The sequence below is a fragment of the Phyllostomus discolor genome, chromosome 10 (genome assembly GCF_004126475.2).
Source record: "Phyllostomus discolor isolate MPI-MPIP mPhyDis1 chromosome 10, mPhyDis1.pri.v3, whole genome shotgun sequence".
In the NCBI taxonomy this organism is placed as follows: Eukaryota; Metazoa; Chordata; class Mammalia; order Chiroptera; family Phyllostomidae; genus Phyllostomus; species Phyllostomus discolor.
The window spans coordinates 93,821,368-93,838,328 of record NC_040912.2 but is presented as its reverse complement, the minus strand read 5'-3'; the positions used below and the strand labels follow the sequence as shown (position 1 = coordinate 93,838,328).

The 16,961-nt window shown below is 54.2% G+C and overlaps 1 protein-coding gene across 1 annotated transcript in view; it reads right to left on the bottom strand.

Moving 5' to 3' along the window:
* LOC114507648 (dipeptidyl aminopeptidase-like protein 6) overlaps window positions 1-16,961 on the bottom strand; it is a 158,400-nt gene that overhangs the window by 113,730 nt on the left and 27,709 nt on the right. Inside the window, exon 3 of the mRNA XM_036010294.1 lies at window positions 9,973-10,067. Within this exon, the coding sequence (XP_035866187.1) occupies window positions 9,973-10,067 (95 nt within the window). The remainder of the gene's footprint in view (window positions 1-9,972; window positions 10,068-16,961) is intronic.

The following is a 16,961-nucleotide window of genomic DNA, read 5'->3' as shown; positions in this document are numbered from 1 at the left end:
GACAGTAGAAGCGCTGAAAGCAGAAGCAGTGGATAAGTCACAGTTTCTGCCACCCTGCACCCGGCTCTCACCCTGTGAGAGGCTGCTGACCGATGTGTCTCTCTCACATCGAGGTTTCTCTCCCTCTCTCTCTCCCTCCCTTCCCTTCTCTCCACAATAAATACATCTCTTTTTTAAAGACAGATATTTGTGATGCATATAGAATTCAGCTTTGTTATTCTCCCAGTGTCTGAAAGGTGTCGCCCCGCCGTCTTCTGGATTGCGGTGTCTGGTGAAGAGCTCCCTGTCACCCTTCTGCCGGCCCTTCTGCCAGATGGCAGGTCCCTTTCCTGTGGCTGCAATTCAAGTGTTGTATTTTTCACTGTCTTTCAAAACGTGACTATAGTGTCCTTTGGTGTGTGTTTATTTTCTCTCTCTGGTTATGGCTGGGGTTTGAGCTCTGGTGCCGTAGCTGGTAAAAGTCCAGTCGCTATTTCCTCAGATGTGTTTCTTGTCTTTGCTCTCTTTCTGGGACTTCAACGAGAAGTATATTCGTGCACTTTATACTGTCCCCCAAGTCACGGAGGCTTGGTTCACGTTTTTTGTTTTGTTTTGTTTAAAGTATTTTTTTCTTCCTGTGCTTTTATTTTGGATAGTTAGTACTGCTATTCATTACCGTTTTTTTTTTCTTTTGTGGTATCGAATCTGCTATTAATCTTGAGTTTAAAATTTTTATGTTTTATTTTTCACCTCTAGAAAGTTTAACTTGGGTGCTTCACAACCTCCAGTTTCCTTTTTCACGTGCTCGTGATTTCACGTCGTTGTGCATTTGGGACATACGGTACGTGCACTAGAAGTTCTCGTGTATTTTCTGCTGACCCTGTTATTTCAGTTATCTGCGGGTTTGCTTCTACTGACCGATTGTTATCCGCATTAGGGGTCACGTACTCCCTGCTTCTTCATATGTGCAGTGATTAAAAAAACAAACACCAAACTAACACCAGAGATTCTGGATTTGTTCTTATTGAATCTTGAAGTCTTTTGTGTCCCTTCAGAAAATGTTGGACTTTTATGACAGGCAGTTAATTACTTGCGGATTAATTAGATTCTTTCAAGGTTTGTTTTAAAGACATTTTACAGGCTTCTCTCCAATGGCCATTATTGCAGAGCTAATTAGAGTCCCTACTTAATGTCTCATGGCTCAAAGAAACTTAAATGATTCCTGGCCGTTCACGAGCCCTCGGAAATTCTTCCTCGTAGACGATCCTGTAATTGTTCTTTACTAGGAACTGTATTTCCTCCCGCCCTGTGGTGTTTTACTCTCCGTATCTATGAAGATCAACAATGAACCCAAGTCCCAGGGGAACCCTGTGCCATCTCTCAAGTCCTGTCCAGTTAGCTTCCTCCTCTGTCGTCCTCTGGCTCGTAAATTGTAGCCACAATTTTTCCCTTAAAAAAATCTGAGTCTCCTTAACTCGGCAAGACAAAGAGGTTTGGGTTTCCCTCCTGGCGCTGGAGTTCAGCAATAACCTCCGAGCAGAAAGCTCAGGGGCCACTGGGCTCACCTATTCTCCTTTGTTTGGGGGTCCCCAGTAGGCACGGTCTGTTTTCCAATGCACAGCCGCTGTTTTGCCCCCTAATTCTGTGCCAGTTTGTAGTTGTGTGTGTTAGGAGGAGGAGGAGGAGGATCGCCCTCTACTCTCATGGCCAGGACCGAATGTCAAACAGAGAACGTTAACTTGTCCTGTCTCGTCTCCACGCCTAGCGCCCACGCGTGACCGGCCTGTCATCGGGGCTACAGGAATGTCTGATGAGTGAATGAAGGACCACGCCCTCAGTTGTTATCTGGACGGTTCTGATGTAAAGACAACACCCAGAGGAACCAGCAAAGAGGCAACTTCCGACACTCAAATCATCGCGGGTTGCATTCCTGGGTGGGAGGGGGGGCCAATCGCGCCCCGCAGCACCCAAGACTGGCAGGTGGGAATTGCCACGAGGCTCCTTGAGAAGCCATCACCGTCACCCCTGGGTCCAGTTCCACGAACGTCCCGTCACCCCCGTCCCCACGCCCCCATGGTCGTGGATGTCACGGGCTGTCGGTCCACACTGTCGCCAGGGGCAAAGGGTGGATGCACAAATCACCAACACACATCTAAACACTTTCCCCAAGACCATCTGCACGAAAGATACGTCTCCCAAGCCAAGTATACATCTACAGTTGTAGCCACGTTTCTGGTGAGACACACCCGTATCTGAGGGGGGGTGTCTCCCTGGCCGGCACGAGAGACACAGGCACAGGACTGAACTGCAGAGGGCGGAGGCAGCCATGGCTGGGAGAGAGAGATACAAAACTGTAAGAATGTCCCAACGTAGCACGTAAGAGAAACAAAATGAAGAGTAGGAAGCAAAGCTACATCCGCAGGCTGTTTTATGAAAACCGCATCCTGGGACGGAAGGAAAAGAACTGGACGGACAGGATTAGTAGCGATAAAATTAAGCCACCAGGAAAGATGGAGTCACAAGAAGACTCCATGTGCCGCTCGATGGGAAAATGCCTCACTGCTGAAAATAAAGGGATGCTCGAACTCTCCCCTTTCCCGGTCAGCAAGGAGGAAGGATCTCAGGACGCCTGGCTGGGCCTTGGAGGGACGGAGCCCCAGCCCGTGCCGGGCCCTTAACGCACCTAAAGATCACACCACACGCGACCCCAGTGCGCGCCCAGCGCTAGCTGGGACAGCCGGAGAAAAGCCTGAAAACGCTGTTGCTGTACGAAAGAATGGGGGTGCTGGAAGTTTCCGGGTGGTTTCGCAGGCCCAGCTCTCTCTCAGTGTGAGGACAGACAACGCCGCACTTCAGCTGCATCAGCACTGTGTGTGCGTGCGTGTGTGTGTTAGGCTGACCGGACTCCAAGTCTGGCAGCTCCGGTCGGTACTGTGGGGCCACAGGCAGCCCGCCACGCCGTGGCACCCAGGAGCAGCCCTGGGCCGTGCAGCGCGGGGGCCGCAGGTGTGAGCCGCACAGCCGGCAGCTGCCTGCGTCCTTCCCGGGCGCGGAACGCCGGCCTCCCCTCCGTCTGACGACCCCGGGGACAGAGGCCGCAGCTGGCTCCCTTATGCAAATCTGGATGTGATTTCGTTTGGAATTAGTCAAAGCTGAGTTCCACCCTCCAGGCTCTCAGCTGCCCTCGAGGCACCAGTGGACTCAGAAAAAGCCATTTAGCCTCCGCAAACTTGTCTCGTTTGTAACATAAGAACGCTAGGCTACCGCCACTCACGGGACTCCCAAGGGTCTGGGTTAAGTGAGGTCCGAGTGCAGAGTTCGGCGGAGCGCTGGTCTCGTCCCCCGCACCCAGCTCCCGGCTCTCCTTCCTTCATGCCGCCGGCACAGCGCAGCCGCCTCAGTTTCCCCCAGGACCCCCCACCTTCCCACTTCGGCTCTCTGAGGCCGCTGCTCTTCCCTTAACGGGGCTCCACACCCCAGACGCGCAGCGCACTGCCTCGCTGTCGCCGGCTGCACACGGTGCACGGCACGCGGCCGGAGGTCTCGGTTCTGCTTCCACGATGTGACTGGAACCCCTCCCCCTCCCCGTCACCCCGTCACCGCCTCCGCTCGGGGCGTCCTCGTCCCCCTTCGCCCGGGCCCGAAGCAGCCCCTCGGTCCTTCCTGTGACCTCTCCCTCCCTCAGCCCCGCCGTGAGGGTGTCCAGAGCTGTTTCCCCGAAGCGCACAGACCGGTCCTCAGAAGCCCCGCCCCCTCCGAGCGCCCCCGGAGTAAACAGTCCAGCGAGCCCCCGCCCCCGCCCACGCGCTCTCTGCCCAGGGCCTCTCTGCCACGACCTCCCGACAACCTACGCCCAGCGGGACGCACCAACCCGCCGCCCCGTCTGCCCGTGAACCACCCCGCGCCGCAGCTCGGTCACTCTGCCGGGGACGCCGCGTGCCCCCTGACCCAGGGGACCGAGGATGGCCTCGCTCCCCGGACCCTCGTGTCTGCTGGACATCCCCTCCCCCCTCCCCCTCCCCCCACCCCTCCCCCCTCCCCCTCCCCCATCCCCCTCCCCCACCTTGCTCGCACCCCGTGCGGTGCCTTCACTGCAGAGCGTGTTCTGTTCAGACAGCGACGCCTTCAGGTGGAGGCGGAAAGTGCGCCAAGAGCGAAGTCTGTGCTTCGCTGGTCCTGGTACCCACCCGCCTACGAGGTCCAGCCCAGGGCCTCGCGCGGGGAAGGCGCTCATTTAACGTCAAGTGACCGAGTCTGGGACAGCGGTGACAGAAGAATGACACTGGGCCTCCCTTCCTCTACAGAGAGCCGCCGGTTTGGGGCCCGGAAGGGTAAGCTGCTACTTGGCACTTTTCGGGTGTTCGAAAGACACCGGCGACCAGGGTCCTCCTCGCCTCCTGACGACGACAGCCAGACCAGCCTGTGAGAGAAAAGCCGGACTGGCGGTGGGTGTGGGTGCTTCTGTCCTCTGTTGTCCTCAGTCAGAGAAGAGGGGAGGAGAGAGGAATGGGACAAACAGGGACGACAGTCCTGCAGAAGACGTGCCCTCCTCGTGCCACCCTTCCGGTCCGGGGCTGCGGGCCTGGAGACTCGGAGCTCGGTCTGGCAGGATGTCCGCGTGCGGCCGGTCACTGCAGGGGCGCGCCGGCTGCTGCCCACTCCGCCACCGGCCACCGTTGCTGTCTGCAAGGAGGTGAGGTCCTGCCTACCCCAGGTCATCCTGTTTCCCTTCCCCAGGAGAAGCCAGAGCTCTGGCCTTGAGCTTGTGAAAGCCCACGGAGCAGCCTGCCCAGCGGGCACCGTGGCTCCAGGACTGCATGCTCGGCTCTGGACCCAAACAGGGCGACTCCCCCTTCTTGGGTGACCTGAGTGCCACAGGCAGTCGGCCCTGGGCCGGGCGTATGCTTGCAGCCATGCCGCCAGCTGCCGTCCCAGCCCCCGTCCCAGTCAGGTGTCCACTCGGGAGTGAAACCAGAGGCAGGGCTCACAAGGCGGGAGGCCGGACCGGTTCCTGCCACCAAGGGGGGAGGACCCTGGGGGACCCCCGTCCTGGGCGATGGATCCCACATTGGCTCCGAGGACACGCGTGTCCGGGAAGGTTGGCTTCCTCCCCCTCACCGTGAGACGTGGAACACGGGATGCAAAGTACATGAAGTCGAAGGGAGCGAGGTGACAATGAGCGGACAGGGTCAAGTTCGCTGGATGAAGTGGTGGTGGTGGTGGGGGGTCATCTCCAGTTCATACCCCGGCCACATCCTGGCCTTCCTGCCTTCCCAGCACAGGCGGGCCCGTTATTTTTCCCCGGAGTCTGGGACGCGTCTAATAATTCTTATAATTACGCCCCTCTCCGAGCAGGCAGAGTTCATTAATTTTGAGAGACGGAGATAAAAATTCAAACTCTGCAGCGTAATGATTATGTAAAATCAGACAGGAACATACACCAGAGAAACAAAAACACTTTATTTAAATGTTAATTTAGTCGTTTCAATAAGTAATTAAAACAAGGAGATTAGTAATTAAAACAAGTACAGACATAAAAAGTGAGAAAAACTCACAGAAGCCCAACAACAGGCGGCTCTTTCTTATTTTTTAATTTACCGGTTTTCCCTTCTAAGTATTCCAGAAACTGACTGTCTGCAGCCCTGACCCGTTCATCACGGGCGGAAGCCTAATCTCTCTGAAACAGGGTGCTGAATTTTTACAAATGTGATTAAAATTATCGAACAAGTGGCATTCAAACAGCCATTATGGAAATCAGCACACTGGAAAATAGAATACGAAATCTCGCCACCCGCCGAGATGGACAAGGCTCGCAGCGCCACGCTCACTTTGTAGCCTTTTGAAGACACACGGATGCACTTTGCAACTGTTAATTAAAGTGCGAGTCCGATATTGTAATCTTCTGTGCTTGCCTGGTATAACATCATAACTGTTTTTCACGTTCCTACAACGCCTTCTTTATTGTAATGGCTACATCGCATTGCGTCTATTTTTATTTATCTTATTTCTCTAAATTTGGGGGCTTTTTTTTCCCTGTACTTTTTAGATTATTTACTTATGAAAAATTCCCTGGGATGAGTCGAAATGCATCAATATTTTTTTTAAAAGAATTTTTATTTGTTTTTAGAGAAAGAGGGGAAGGGAGGGAGAAAGAGAGGGAGAGAAACACCAATGTGTGGTTGCCTCTCACGCGCCTCCTACTGGGGACCTGCTCTGCAACCCAGGCATGTGCCTTGACTGGGAATTGAACTGGCGACCCTTTGGTTCACAGGCAAGGCCTTAATCCACTGAGCCACACCAGCCAGGGCACATCAGTATTCTTATCCACCTCAAAAGGAATTGCTCAGTCACTTTCCAAACACCTGGGATGATTTAAATGATTCCATGAATGACAGCATCGGCCTTACCATTTCCTGTCACCACTGGCGTCAACAATAAAAAAGGGTGCATGGAATGTGACTGGCACCCACGGGTCAGCCCCGTGGACTGTTCCGAGCAGGTCTGTGAGGTCGAGGCCCACCCAGTGGCGGGCAAGCCGAAGAAGCTCTGTTTGGGGACGAGCTTGGTTTCCTCGTCGGACGGAAGAAGGGCGCGAGTGGCATTGTCCCCAGAGACCGTCCTGGTTTAAATCCCCAAACCTCCAGTGCAAGCCAGTCCCCCCGCCCTTCTGAGAATCTCTGTGCTGGTGTGTCGTAGACGGGGGGGGGGGGGGGGAGGTGGCGCCAAGCTTCCGTAGGAGTGACAGCCCCCCGTGAGACCTCAGGATGCCCGGGAAGGTGTTTGAGGTCTGTTTGAAATGCGCTTCTACTGGAAACGAGGCAGGAAAGTCAGAAATGGGGAAAATTCCCGGCGAGTGGCATGGGGAAACCGAGGCAGGGAGCCGACTCCCATGGGCCCCGTCCAGCACCCCGCCTCACCTGCCTCCTTCTCCCGTGCGCATCCACCCCCTTGAGCACGAAGTCTTCAGGACAATGAGGTTCTGGCCCGTGTCACGTATCCTTAGGGACCAAGCCTCAGGTCTGCCGACCACAGAGACGGTCTTGGTCAAACCAGAGGGGACACCTAGGCCTCAGCTGTGTCTTAGCCGCAGACCCAGGACAGCAGGACAGACGGACGCCACAGCCGCCTCAGGAACAGGTACGAAGGCTAACGACCCCCCTGCCCTGGCGCCGACCAATCCGCAGAGACCTGGACCCTGACCGGACACACCTGGAAAGTTGGTGACTATTCTTTTGAGATCCTCCCCTCAAACTCCTGCCTTTGGAAAACTGATAAAAAACCCTTAAGGCAAGGGACCCAGGGCGCTCTCTCTCTCTCTCTCTCTCTCTCTCTAGAACACGCCCACACCTGTCTCGCCCTTCTTTTCGAAGGCGCACACCTTTGCTGTCTTTCCCCAAGGGCCCGTCCCTGGCCGCCTCGGGGGCTGGTTCCCTGGGCACACGCAGCCCGGCTGGCTCACTTCCCCCGCGAGGGCCAAGGCGGCTCGGCCGCCGAGACCCACTCCTGCGGCTGCGGTCTGGCCTCTTCTGCCTCGGGCCCTTCCTCTGTTCCGCCGTCCACTGCTTCCCCCGGCCCACTGGTTCCAGGTGGCTCTACCGACAGACAGACGCCCCGAGAAGGACGGGCGGCCTCCCCACGACCACGGCCCCTCTGTTCAGGCTGCTTGTGTCACACAAGCCCAAAGCCTCCGGACGACAAACGAGAAGAGAGCGCCCGGCGGGTCCTCAGAAAGGCAAGAGGGACCCACGACCCTGGGCCTCGCTTTCTCGGCACCGGCGCGTGAGGCCGCGGAGAGGAGACGGACGTCCTTGGCCGGACCCCACGGAAGAAGACCCGCCCTCCAGGGAGGGGGGGCGCCCTGGCTCAGCCGCACTCCAGCCGGGGGCCTCTGTGATCTAAGTAGGATGCAGCCCCTCCATGTGCTCCCCCTTCTCCTCTCCGCTGAGGTCCGCCCGCAGGAGGGGGCAAGGGCAGCCTGGAGACCAGAACAAACTGGGTGGGGTGGTGGCCAGGCTGACCGGGCCATCGATGTTTGGCGCTCAAGACCCGTTTGTCACACGAGGGACTCAGTGGCATTTTCAGGGGACACAGCCTGCCTCCTGCGGAGCCAGCTGGCCGACCTCCGAGAGGGAGGAAGTCCTTCCCCCTTCCCTTTCTCCTTCCCGAACAAACGCGGTCTCTGAGGTCCCCTCGTTACTGGGCGAGAACAACGTCCAGGGAAAATAAACGACGTGTCACTGGCCATCGATCCGAGAGGGGGGCGGGCCGCTCTCGGGCTCGCATTTCACGGCTGAGTGCGGCCCCGAGCACGGGGGGCCTGCTTTTACTAAACCGACGTCCTTGCGGGAAGCATCGACATCACGGTGACACTAAGACGCACTTACCCGGGGCCGCCGCCTGCTGGCCCGACCCCCACCCCCGATCCTTATCAGAAATCCATTTCTGCCACAGCAGAGCTTTGGAGCGGCTGAGACAGAGTTCCACAGGGGAGTGGCTCCACCAAAGATGATGATTTTGTTGTTGATGTTTAAAGGCAAAACCGCAGGCACCTCCATCCCTCCCGAGTCTCGCTCGGCAGAACCCAGTTTAGTTGCAAGGTCTTGTCCTGGGAGCCGCGCCACCAGGCCGCCCCCGCCCCCCTTCTCCCGGGCTCTCCTTGCACCCGCGCCCTGTCCATGTACATGGCGGGACCTACTGCATCCTGACCCTCACACACACTTCACGTTTTAAAGAAACAGCTGCCATCAGCCCAGCAAGATGTGAAAGATACTTAAACAGCAAGCAGAACGCTCTGGAGGAGGAAAAAGAAGGCTGAGCGGCCTTTGGATGAGTCTGGGGGTGGGGTGGGGTGGGGCCATGGTGCAGCCACCTCTTCTTGTCCCTGGGACAGAGGCTCTGGGCACCTGCCGGACCCTCACCAGTCACCAGGGGGCTCTGCTGCGGCTCTGGGCTCAGGATGCTCGTCTGTGAACCCCGAACCCCCAGGTAGTGGAGTCCCAGGACTGCCGGGTGTCCCGTCCACACCAGAGATGCGTCCCCATCATTCTGATCTGGGTTCTGCCTTAGTTTCTTCCTTCAGTTCCCCCACGGCCTCGGACAAGAGTAGGACCCCGCCCCCCCCCCCCCCCCCAGACTTGGAGATGCAGCCCCTTCTAACGAGGAGAACGAACTTATTGTGAAAAAAATAATTCTCTTTAGATCGATTTGGGTATACAGCTTCAGCCACGTGTTTGAGAAACACCTTTAACGGCACGGAAACCCCCATCGCAAAATGCCACTTGGATCTTTGGGAAGGCAGGCGTTTCCAGATTTCACGGCAGTGGCCGTCACACGGCTGAGCACACGGGTTTTCAAGCGCCGACACCATTCACTGCTGTGAGTGTGAGCACAGTCGGCACCTGCACGCAGGGCCCCTGTGTAGGCAGGGACTCATTTTTTTCATTTTTAAATTGATGGGGGCGGGGAGAGAGAGAGAGAGAGAGAGACAGAGAGACAGAGAGAGGGAGGGAGGATGTAGGATATGTTGTTGCACTGATTCAACATTCATTGGTTGATTCTTGTAAGTGCCCTGACCAGGGATCAAACCTGCGACCTTGGTGTATCAGGATGATGCTCTCACCCACTGAGCACCCCGGCCAGGGCGAGGTTAGTTTATTTTTACGATGAGATCTGGCACGTCCTCCTGATCTAGTTTCTACGCGTGACCGCCGTCGTCCCGCAAATGTGGGAAGTCTGGGGACTTTATCTTTCAATTATCTGTGATCTGTAACACATGTTTTCAACACCGCGGAGAAATGTCCCAAACCCTGGCAGAGGCTGGGCTTTGATCTTATTAAATTAGCGTGCTTTGGACTCCTTATCATCTGCCGCTGCTCAGCCTGCAGCGTTCCACGTGCCTTGCTCCTGCGTGGCTGCGCTGCAAGTCGGAGCCGAACGTCATTTCCTGCAGGAGACACCACGGCACTTATCCCGGCCCTCACCGAGGGTACTTACAATTTTCTTGCCTTCTATCAGCACGGTAGACGTGTTGGCCTCAACATCCCGCAGGATCACGCTTCCCTTCTGTTCCCGGTAGATGAACTCTTTATCTGGGAGGGAGGAAATGAAGAGAGAACCATGAGCCATCCCGGAACTCACCGCGCCTTTGACGGACACTCAGCACAATGAATGGGCTGCTTGCGAGAACACAGAGCCGGCGTTTCACCAGAGGGCCCTTTCAACGTGGGGAAGTATATTTAGTTCCTCTTAACATAACCCCACGGGCAGCTCTTCTCAGAATCTCATCTCCCGCTCCTGCTCTGCACCCCGGCAGAGCAAGCACGGGCGCGTGTGCTCACAAGATTTTTGGAACACTCTAGGTCTGTTTGGGCAGGACACGCGGAGTGGACACAGACGGCAGACTGAGAAGCCTGCTACCATGAGGGATGGAGGGTAATTGGCATTAAATGCACCAATTTCTGTTTTTTAATCCTCACCTGAGGACACGTTTATTGCTTTGAGAGAGACAGGGAGCGGGAGAGGGAAAGAGAGAGAGAGAAAAGCATTGATCAGCGGCCTCCTGTATGTGAACCCACGACCTAGCCGTGTGCCCTGATCGGGAGCAGAACCTGCGACCTTTCGGTGCACAGGATGGCGCTCCAACCAGTGGTGCCACCCGGCCGGGGCCAGACCAATTTCCTGTGTCTGGAACGTTGGGGTGAAGTCTGTATACTCGCACACACACATATGCCGACCCCCCACCGCCTGTGGAATCGTTTCCGCTTTGTCCACAAGTTTCCCTTGTTGCTCCGTCCGGAGCCGGCTGTTCCTCTGAGATCTCTGAGTATCTGCCCTGTGTCTCTAGCGACTGTGATGCTTTGTACAACCCGTCGCCGCCTAGAAAACTGACGAAGCAGGTGCGCAGGCTGGGACGCCTGCAGAGGGTTGGCAGCTGTGTGCGCCTGCAGGGCCACACACTGTCACCGACGGGGAACTTTCGGCCGACAGGGCTGCTGGGGATGGGCAGGCCACACGAAGGGGAGAAGGAAGAGTATCTTTCTGGGTGAAGGGGGTCCCACGGAACCAGTCGGATGGCGGAGGCACTGCACACAATCTTCAGAAACGCTGAGGGCGGACTGGGTCAGTTCCGATGGCGGTGACCTTCCTAGCGTTTCTTCGTCCCGCCTGAGAGAATCACACTGTTTTCCTCTTCCTTCCTTTCTTCCGCTTGCTTTACTTTTCTCTCCTTCTTCTGGTTTGTTGAGGTGCAAGCCTAGATCTTTGGTTTCACTTTCCATCTTTGCCAATAAAACTGTTAAGGCTAAAAATTTCCCTCCCTGGGTGGTGTTAGCTACATCTCACAGATTTTATAGGGTGAATTACATTACTATTCAGTTTGAATTATTTCTAATTCCCCTGTAATGTCTGTCTGGCCCAATGATTATTTAGAAATGTGTTGTTTAATTCCCCAATATATAGAGTTACTCTGGCCCTCTTATTTTTATAGATGTTTAATTTAAATTTGTTGGATCAAAGATTACCCTATAGATGACTTCTGCCTTTTTACAACTCATCAGGACATTTCTGTGGCCCATAACGTGGGCTGTCTTGCTGCGTGTGCCATATGCATATTTAATGAAGTGCTGATATAGTTTGGTTGGGTCTTTTCATTTTTTTGGCTTATTTTCTACTTATCTGTCAACTTCTTCCCCCCCCCCTTTTTTTGTTTCTCGGCTTTCCAGTTTGTTGTTGAATATTTTTAGAGTTTTAATTTCCTTATTTTAGCTGTGGTTTCTTTGCCTTTATTTGTAGCGGTTGTCCTGGGGATTCTAATACATAGTTTTCACTGCGGTGCAGTCTGCGAAGGGTTAACAATATTACTTCTCAGACACACAGAAATCGGCCACGTTTGCAAGCCCCCACCCAACCCATGACTTTGTAATTATGTGTGTGACATCGACAGGGTGTGTGTATTCCTCAAGGTGATGCTGTAACGCTTGCCTGGAACAGAACAGGGCTTGTGCAGGAATCAAGAAGGGAATGTCAAAAGGGCCTTTTGCATTTACCCACTGTTTACCATTCCGATGCTTTTTATTCTTTCTCGAGATCTGAGTTTCCGCCAGGCGTCATTTTCCTGCTTCACGAAGGACTGTCTGTAGGATTCCCAGTTGTGTGCGTCAGCCGGGGCCCAGGCCCGTTATGCTGGTTTCATCCGAAAAGGGTCCTCAACGACCCTTCACCCTTGAAGGACATTATCTCTTCACAGAGAATTCTAGGTCAATAGGTGCTTTTTTTCCATTCCTTTTAGCATTTTGAAATTTCGTCCTCCTCTCTCCTGGCCACCGTGGTTTCCGATGGGGCCATCAGCCAGCTGTTAGCTCCGTTGTTCTTTCCTTGCGTGTTTCTCCCCTGCAGTTTTCTTCTGCTTTTGAGGTTTGTTTGCTGTCTTTCGTTTTCGACAGTTTGACGCCGATGCCTTCAGACCGGGCTGCGCTGTGTCTGTCCGATGTCTGCTGAGCGCCGTGTCCCTGCAACTTCCCCTCGTCCCCAGATCTTCAGCCACTCATTGCCAAATGTGTTTTCTACTCCTTTATCTACCCTTTATCCATGCCTTCTCCTTCTGGCATTCCAAGTGCACGTTTGTCAGATTGGTCGTATCGTTAAACTGCCTCTTTCGTACGTAGCTGATGCTTGCCTGTTGACCCTTCCTTCAATAAGAACACGATGTGGAAATTTCAAAGTCAAAGACAAATCAAGAATTTTGCATTGAAATCCATCATGATGGATTAATTCTCTCCCAGGGATCTTCACAATTTTGTGGCAGTTTTTAAAAAAGATTTTATTTATTTATTTTTAGAGAGGGAAGGGAGGAAGAGAGAGAGAGAGAAATATCAATGTGTGGTTGCTGGGGGCTGTGGCCTGCAACCCGGGCATGTGCCCTGACTGGGAATCAAACCTGTGATGCTTTGGTTTGCAGCCCACGCTCAATCCACTGAGCTATGCCAGCCAGGGCTTTTTTTGCGGCAAATTTATTAGAGCCGAGATTTTCTACCGTGTGCCGTAAGAATGTGTAAAACACGCCACGCCTGACTGTTTAGTCAGGGGCACTGTCCTCTTTCCCCTTAGACCGTCCGATAAGAGAAACGACAACAGCCAACACAAGGGCTGTCCTGTGTGAATGAATCAAAGCGATGTCCATTTTTTTTGGGTCAGGTCGGCTTTCTCAGAGCACATGGTTGCATCTCTGCCGGAGATTGCTGCCCCTGTTCAGCCTGCCCGTGGTGCGGCGCGGTGGGAGGGGCTTCTGGATCGGGGGCGACGAACCGAAAAGCTACCCTCAATGCGGACTCTCAGAAGTACCAAGTGTGAGGTGCGTCAAGGAAGAGATTTCCTGCAGACAACCTCGCCCGTCGCCGCCTGCCGGCCGTCACGTCCCCCAGGCCAGGGACGCAGTGCCCTGCGTGTGTGCGCACGGCTGGGCTCGCTGTTCCGTGCGCTCGAGCGAGCCTTCCGAGCTGAAAGGATTAAAGAGCCCGAAATAAGCTGCCCTGTCTGTTAGCAGCGAAAGTGATTACTTCTCATCTTTAGGCTGTCTCCTCACATTGTAACACCAAAATGGACAGCGGAGCAACACAATCTTTTCTTGCTCTCCCAAAAGTAAGACAAAATTCCGGTCGCTTACTCTGAGTTGTATATATCAGTGGACTTTCCATGTGGCTTATTTTTGCCTGACAATAATGTACTTTTCAGATGCTTGTTCAAAGGTCTTATCCAAGGTAAACACTTCCAAAGCACTGTGGCATTTCGTGGAACGATTGATTTCTTCGCGATCCCGATCATTCGGTTCTTATCGACAAGTGTGATTTGTGTAAGCCGGTTGGTCTTGAGGGGTGCATTAATCCTTCATTACAACCGATATCACAGAGCACCTGTGCGTGTGAAGAATAGATTTTAATTTTGGAAACAAAGAGCGCACATAATCAACGGAGTAAATTTGATTGCTCCCGTGATTATCTCCTCTTACTTTTAATTACTGCTCATTAGGAGCGACGTTCTATTGTTGCCTACTTGATCTTCTCCTCTGACACGACTCACTTGCTTGTGATAACGCACAGCCTACAGCACGTCTCCTAAGACCCACCCACACCTGAGTGGCGGTCAGGAAATGGGAAGCCTGCTGTGGGGTCCCTGGTGCCCACGGTGTGGTCCAGCGAGGCTGCTGCCAGCAGACGAACTCAGGATTCCCGCTGGAAATGGCTGACTCTGGTCCGGGACTGGGACGGGGTCAGACGCCACGGAAGGCATTACAGTCAAAACGACTCCGAAACCAAGTGGAAGAGGCTCTCCCTGGTGGACAGGGGGGGCATTCGGGGCCTCCATCGGGATGATGGTGATGGATGAAAGCTCATTAACTATGCCCAAGTTCATGAACGTAAAAGGATGCTGACAAGAGAGACAACGAATTAAATAAACCATTGTCAGAGGGTGCTTGTAAGTCAGCGTGCGCTGTAAAAACTGGTACGGAAAAGGGGGAACATCAAGAGAATGTCCCCTCGTTGCCACTCACAGTGGATCAGGTGAGGGGAGTTCCCCGTTGAAAACCAGGTGTCCAGCAGAAAGGCTGACGGGGTCAGAGCACCTCCGTTCTGCTGCTCCTCGTGAGTGGAGGTGTCGGTCGGACAAGGCTACGGGTCAGGGTCAGAGGCAGTCCCATTCATGCCTCCCGAGGGGAGAGACAACACTGACGATGAGGCGCTACCCACCCCCACCCCCACACCCCCCCAAAAACCAGAGCTCTAATCCAATCCACCCATTAACCAATGACAGGAAATGCAGAGATCAGAGGAACGTTCTAACATGCACCATAAGTAGAAATCTCAGAGAAACTGTAGCACAGAAAACGCCTGTTTGTTTTTCCCCAAGAAATAATGGCATTTATATGACAACAGGAAATTTCAACACTCATAGGATAATTAAGGTTGTTAATAGGATTCCCAGGACAACTAGTGCTGGAGAAAAGTACTGCTTTTGTTTCGGGGTCTATTTTTTTAGGGTGATACGACAGCCATGTTCTTTTCTATGCAACAAGGCAAGTCCTTCTGTTTCAGAGGCGCGCGGGGAGGCACCGGAGGATAAAAGGACGCGGCGTCTGGATTGTGCCTTCAGACAACAGTGGGGGACCGAGAACAAGCTGGCACGCAGCCGAGGCCCCGCTGCCAACAGCAGCACGTGTTCAAGTCCAGTTGTTGGACACGTGTGGGCATTTCCTATGCTTCCTACTTTTTAGGCTCCGCATGCCCTATGATGAAACGTTAGGAGCTGATGGTAAGGCTCGAGTAGTTTGAGAAGATCAAGCAGCTCTCCCAAGAAGACAGCTCCGTCCGCTCCTTCCCCCACTTTCTCTCGTCCTCAGCTTCGCACGGATTTGTGCGTTCAGGGCTCCTCTCGTGTTCTGGGCGCAGGCAGCGGGCGGTGGTGGTTCTGCCATGTTTCTCCAATCACCGCCGGCCCATGAATTAAAGTTCTGAACTCCTTCCTGCCCCAGCCAGCAGCCGGGGTGTGAATTGGCGGCGATGAAGGACGCGTTTTCGGTCCAGGTGTGGACACAGTGCTTCCGGCCAAGAGGGAGTGCTCCTCTGGCTTCCAAAGACCATGATCACTAGAAAGCTGATACCAGAAATTATACTAATTATTGAGGGAACTATATGCCAAAAGCAAGTGTTTTTAGTTGGATCATACTAACAATCTAGGACTGTGTTGCCAGTAGGTAGCTACTGGCCACATGCTCCTTTGAATATTAAAGATTAGTTAAAAGTAAATAAAATTTAAAAATTCTTGTTTGCGGGAGACACATCTCAAGCCCTCGACAGGCGCACCCGGCAGTGGGTGCTGGGCGGGACACGGCAGGGACCGCGCATGTCCGTTGAGCACGTCCGGGCCGGCCCAGATCAGCCGACGGCCAGCAGGTGGCCCCGTCCTGTGAGCCAACCAGCCAGCAGACAGGCAGAGTCGGAGCTGAGCACCGGCTGACCACCAGACTGTGACGGACACTCCGTGTGTCCTTGAAGCTGTCTGGTGGCTCATCACTGCTGGGGCCACAGGTAGCCGGTACAGGCACTGGACAGCCAGCGAGCCGGTCTCTGGTGGGCCAAGTTGGGAGCATCTGAGCATCGAAAGCATGTTACCATTGATTAAAACTAATCAGATGACCCCTGGCTGGCGTAGCTCAGTGGATTGAGCGCGGGCTGCAAACCAAAGTGTCACAGGTTCGATTCCCAGCCAGGGTGCATACATGCCTGGTTGCAGGCCATGACCCCCAGCAACCTCACATTGATGTTTCTCTCTCTCTCTCTCTCTCTCTCCCTTCCCTCTCTAAAAATAAATAAATAAAATATTAAAAAACTAATCAGACTAATCGAGCATAGAAAACCACTCTACAGTCTGTAATAGTGGTCACACACACACACACACACACAACCTCCCTTGTCTACCGGGGAGGCAACTATTACACCAATTTTGCACTGGGAGCCTGGTCGCTAAAAATGAGTCATTCTGGGTTTTTCCTGTGATTTTGGCAGTCCAGGGACACGCCTGATGAGGGGGCGTGCCCCCTCTGTCAGAAGACAGCCAACTCATCAGAGCGGGAGGAGCGACCACGGGAGAGCATCGTCATGTCACGGCCCTCACGGGGGTCCTCCGTGCGGGTCGGGCTCATCGGTAAGTGCTGAGCCCACTCGGTGGAAAGCGGAAGGGATGTTTCCCCGGTCCCCAGGCAGCACCCCAGGGAACCGCTGCCAGTCCGAATGGGCGAAGCGTGTTTATAATGGAGGGGCGTGGGGGCCGTGACTACAGCCCATGAATCAGCGTTGGCGTCCCTCACGGTGGGACCGCCAGGCATTGTGGCTGCTCCGCAAGGAAGCAGTAAGACAGACCCAGGTGTGGGAACCCCTGCGACACGCCCGGCCTAATGCAGGGAAATAAACTCCAGGTCGCAGGGAGAAGAC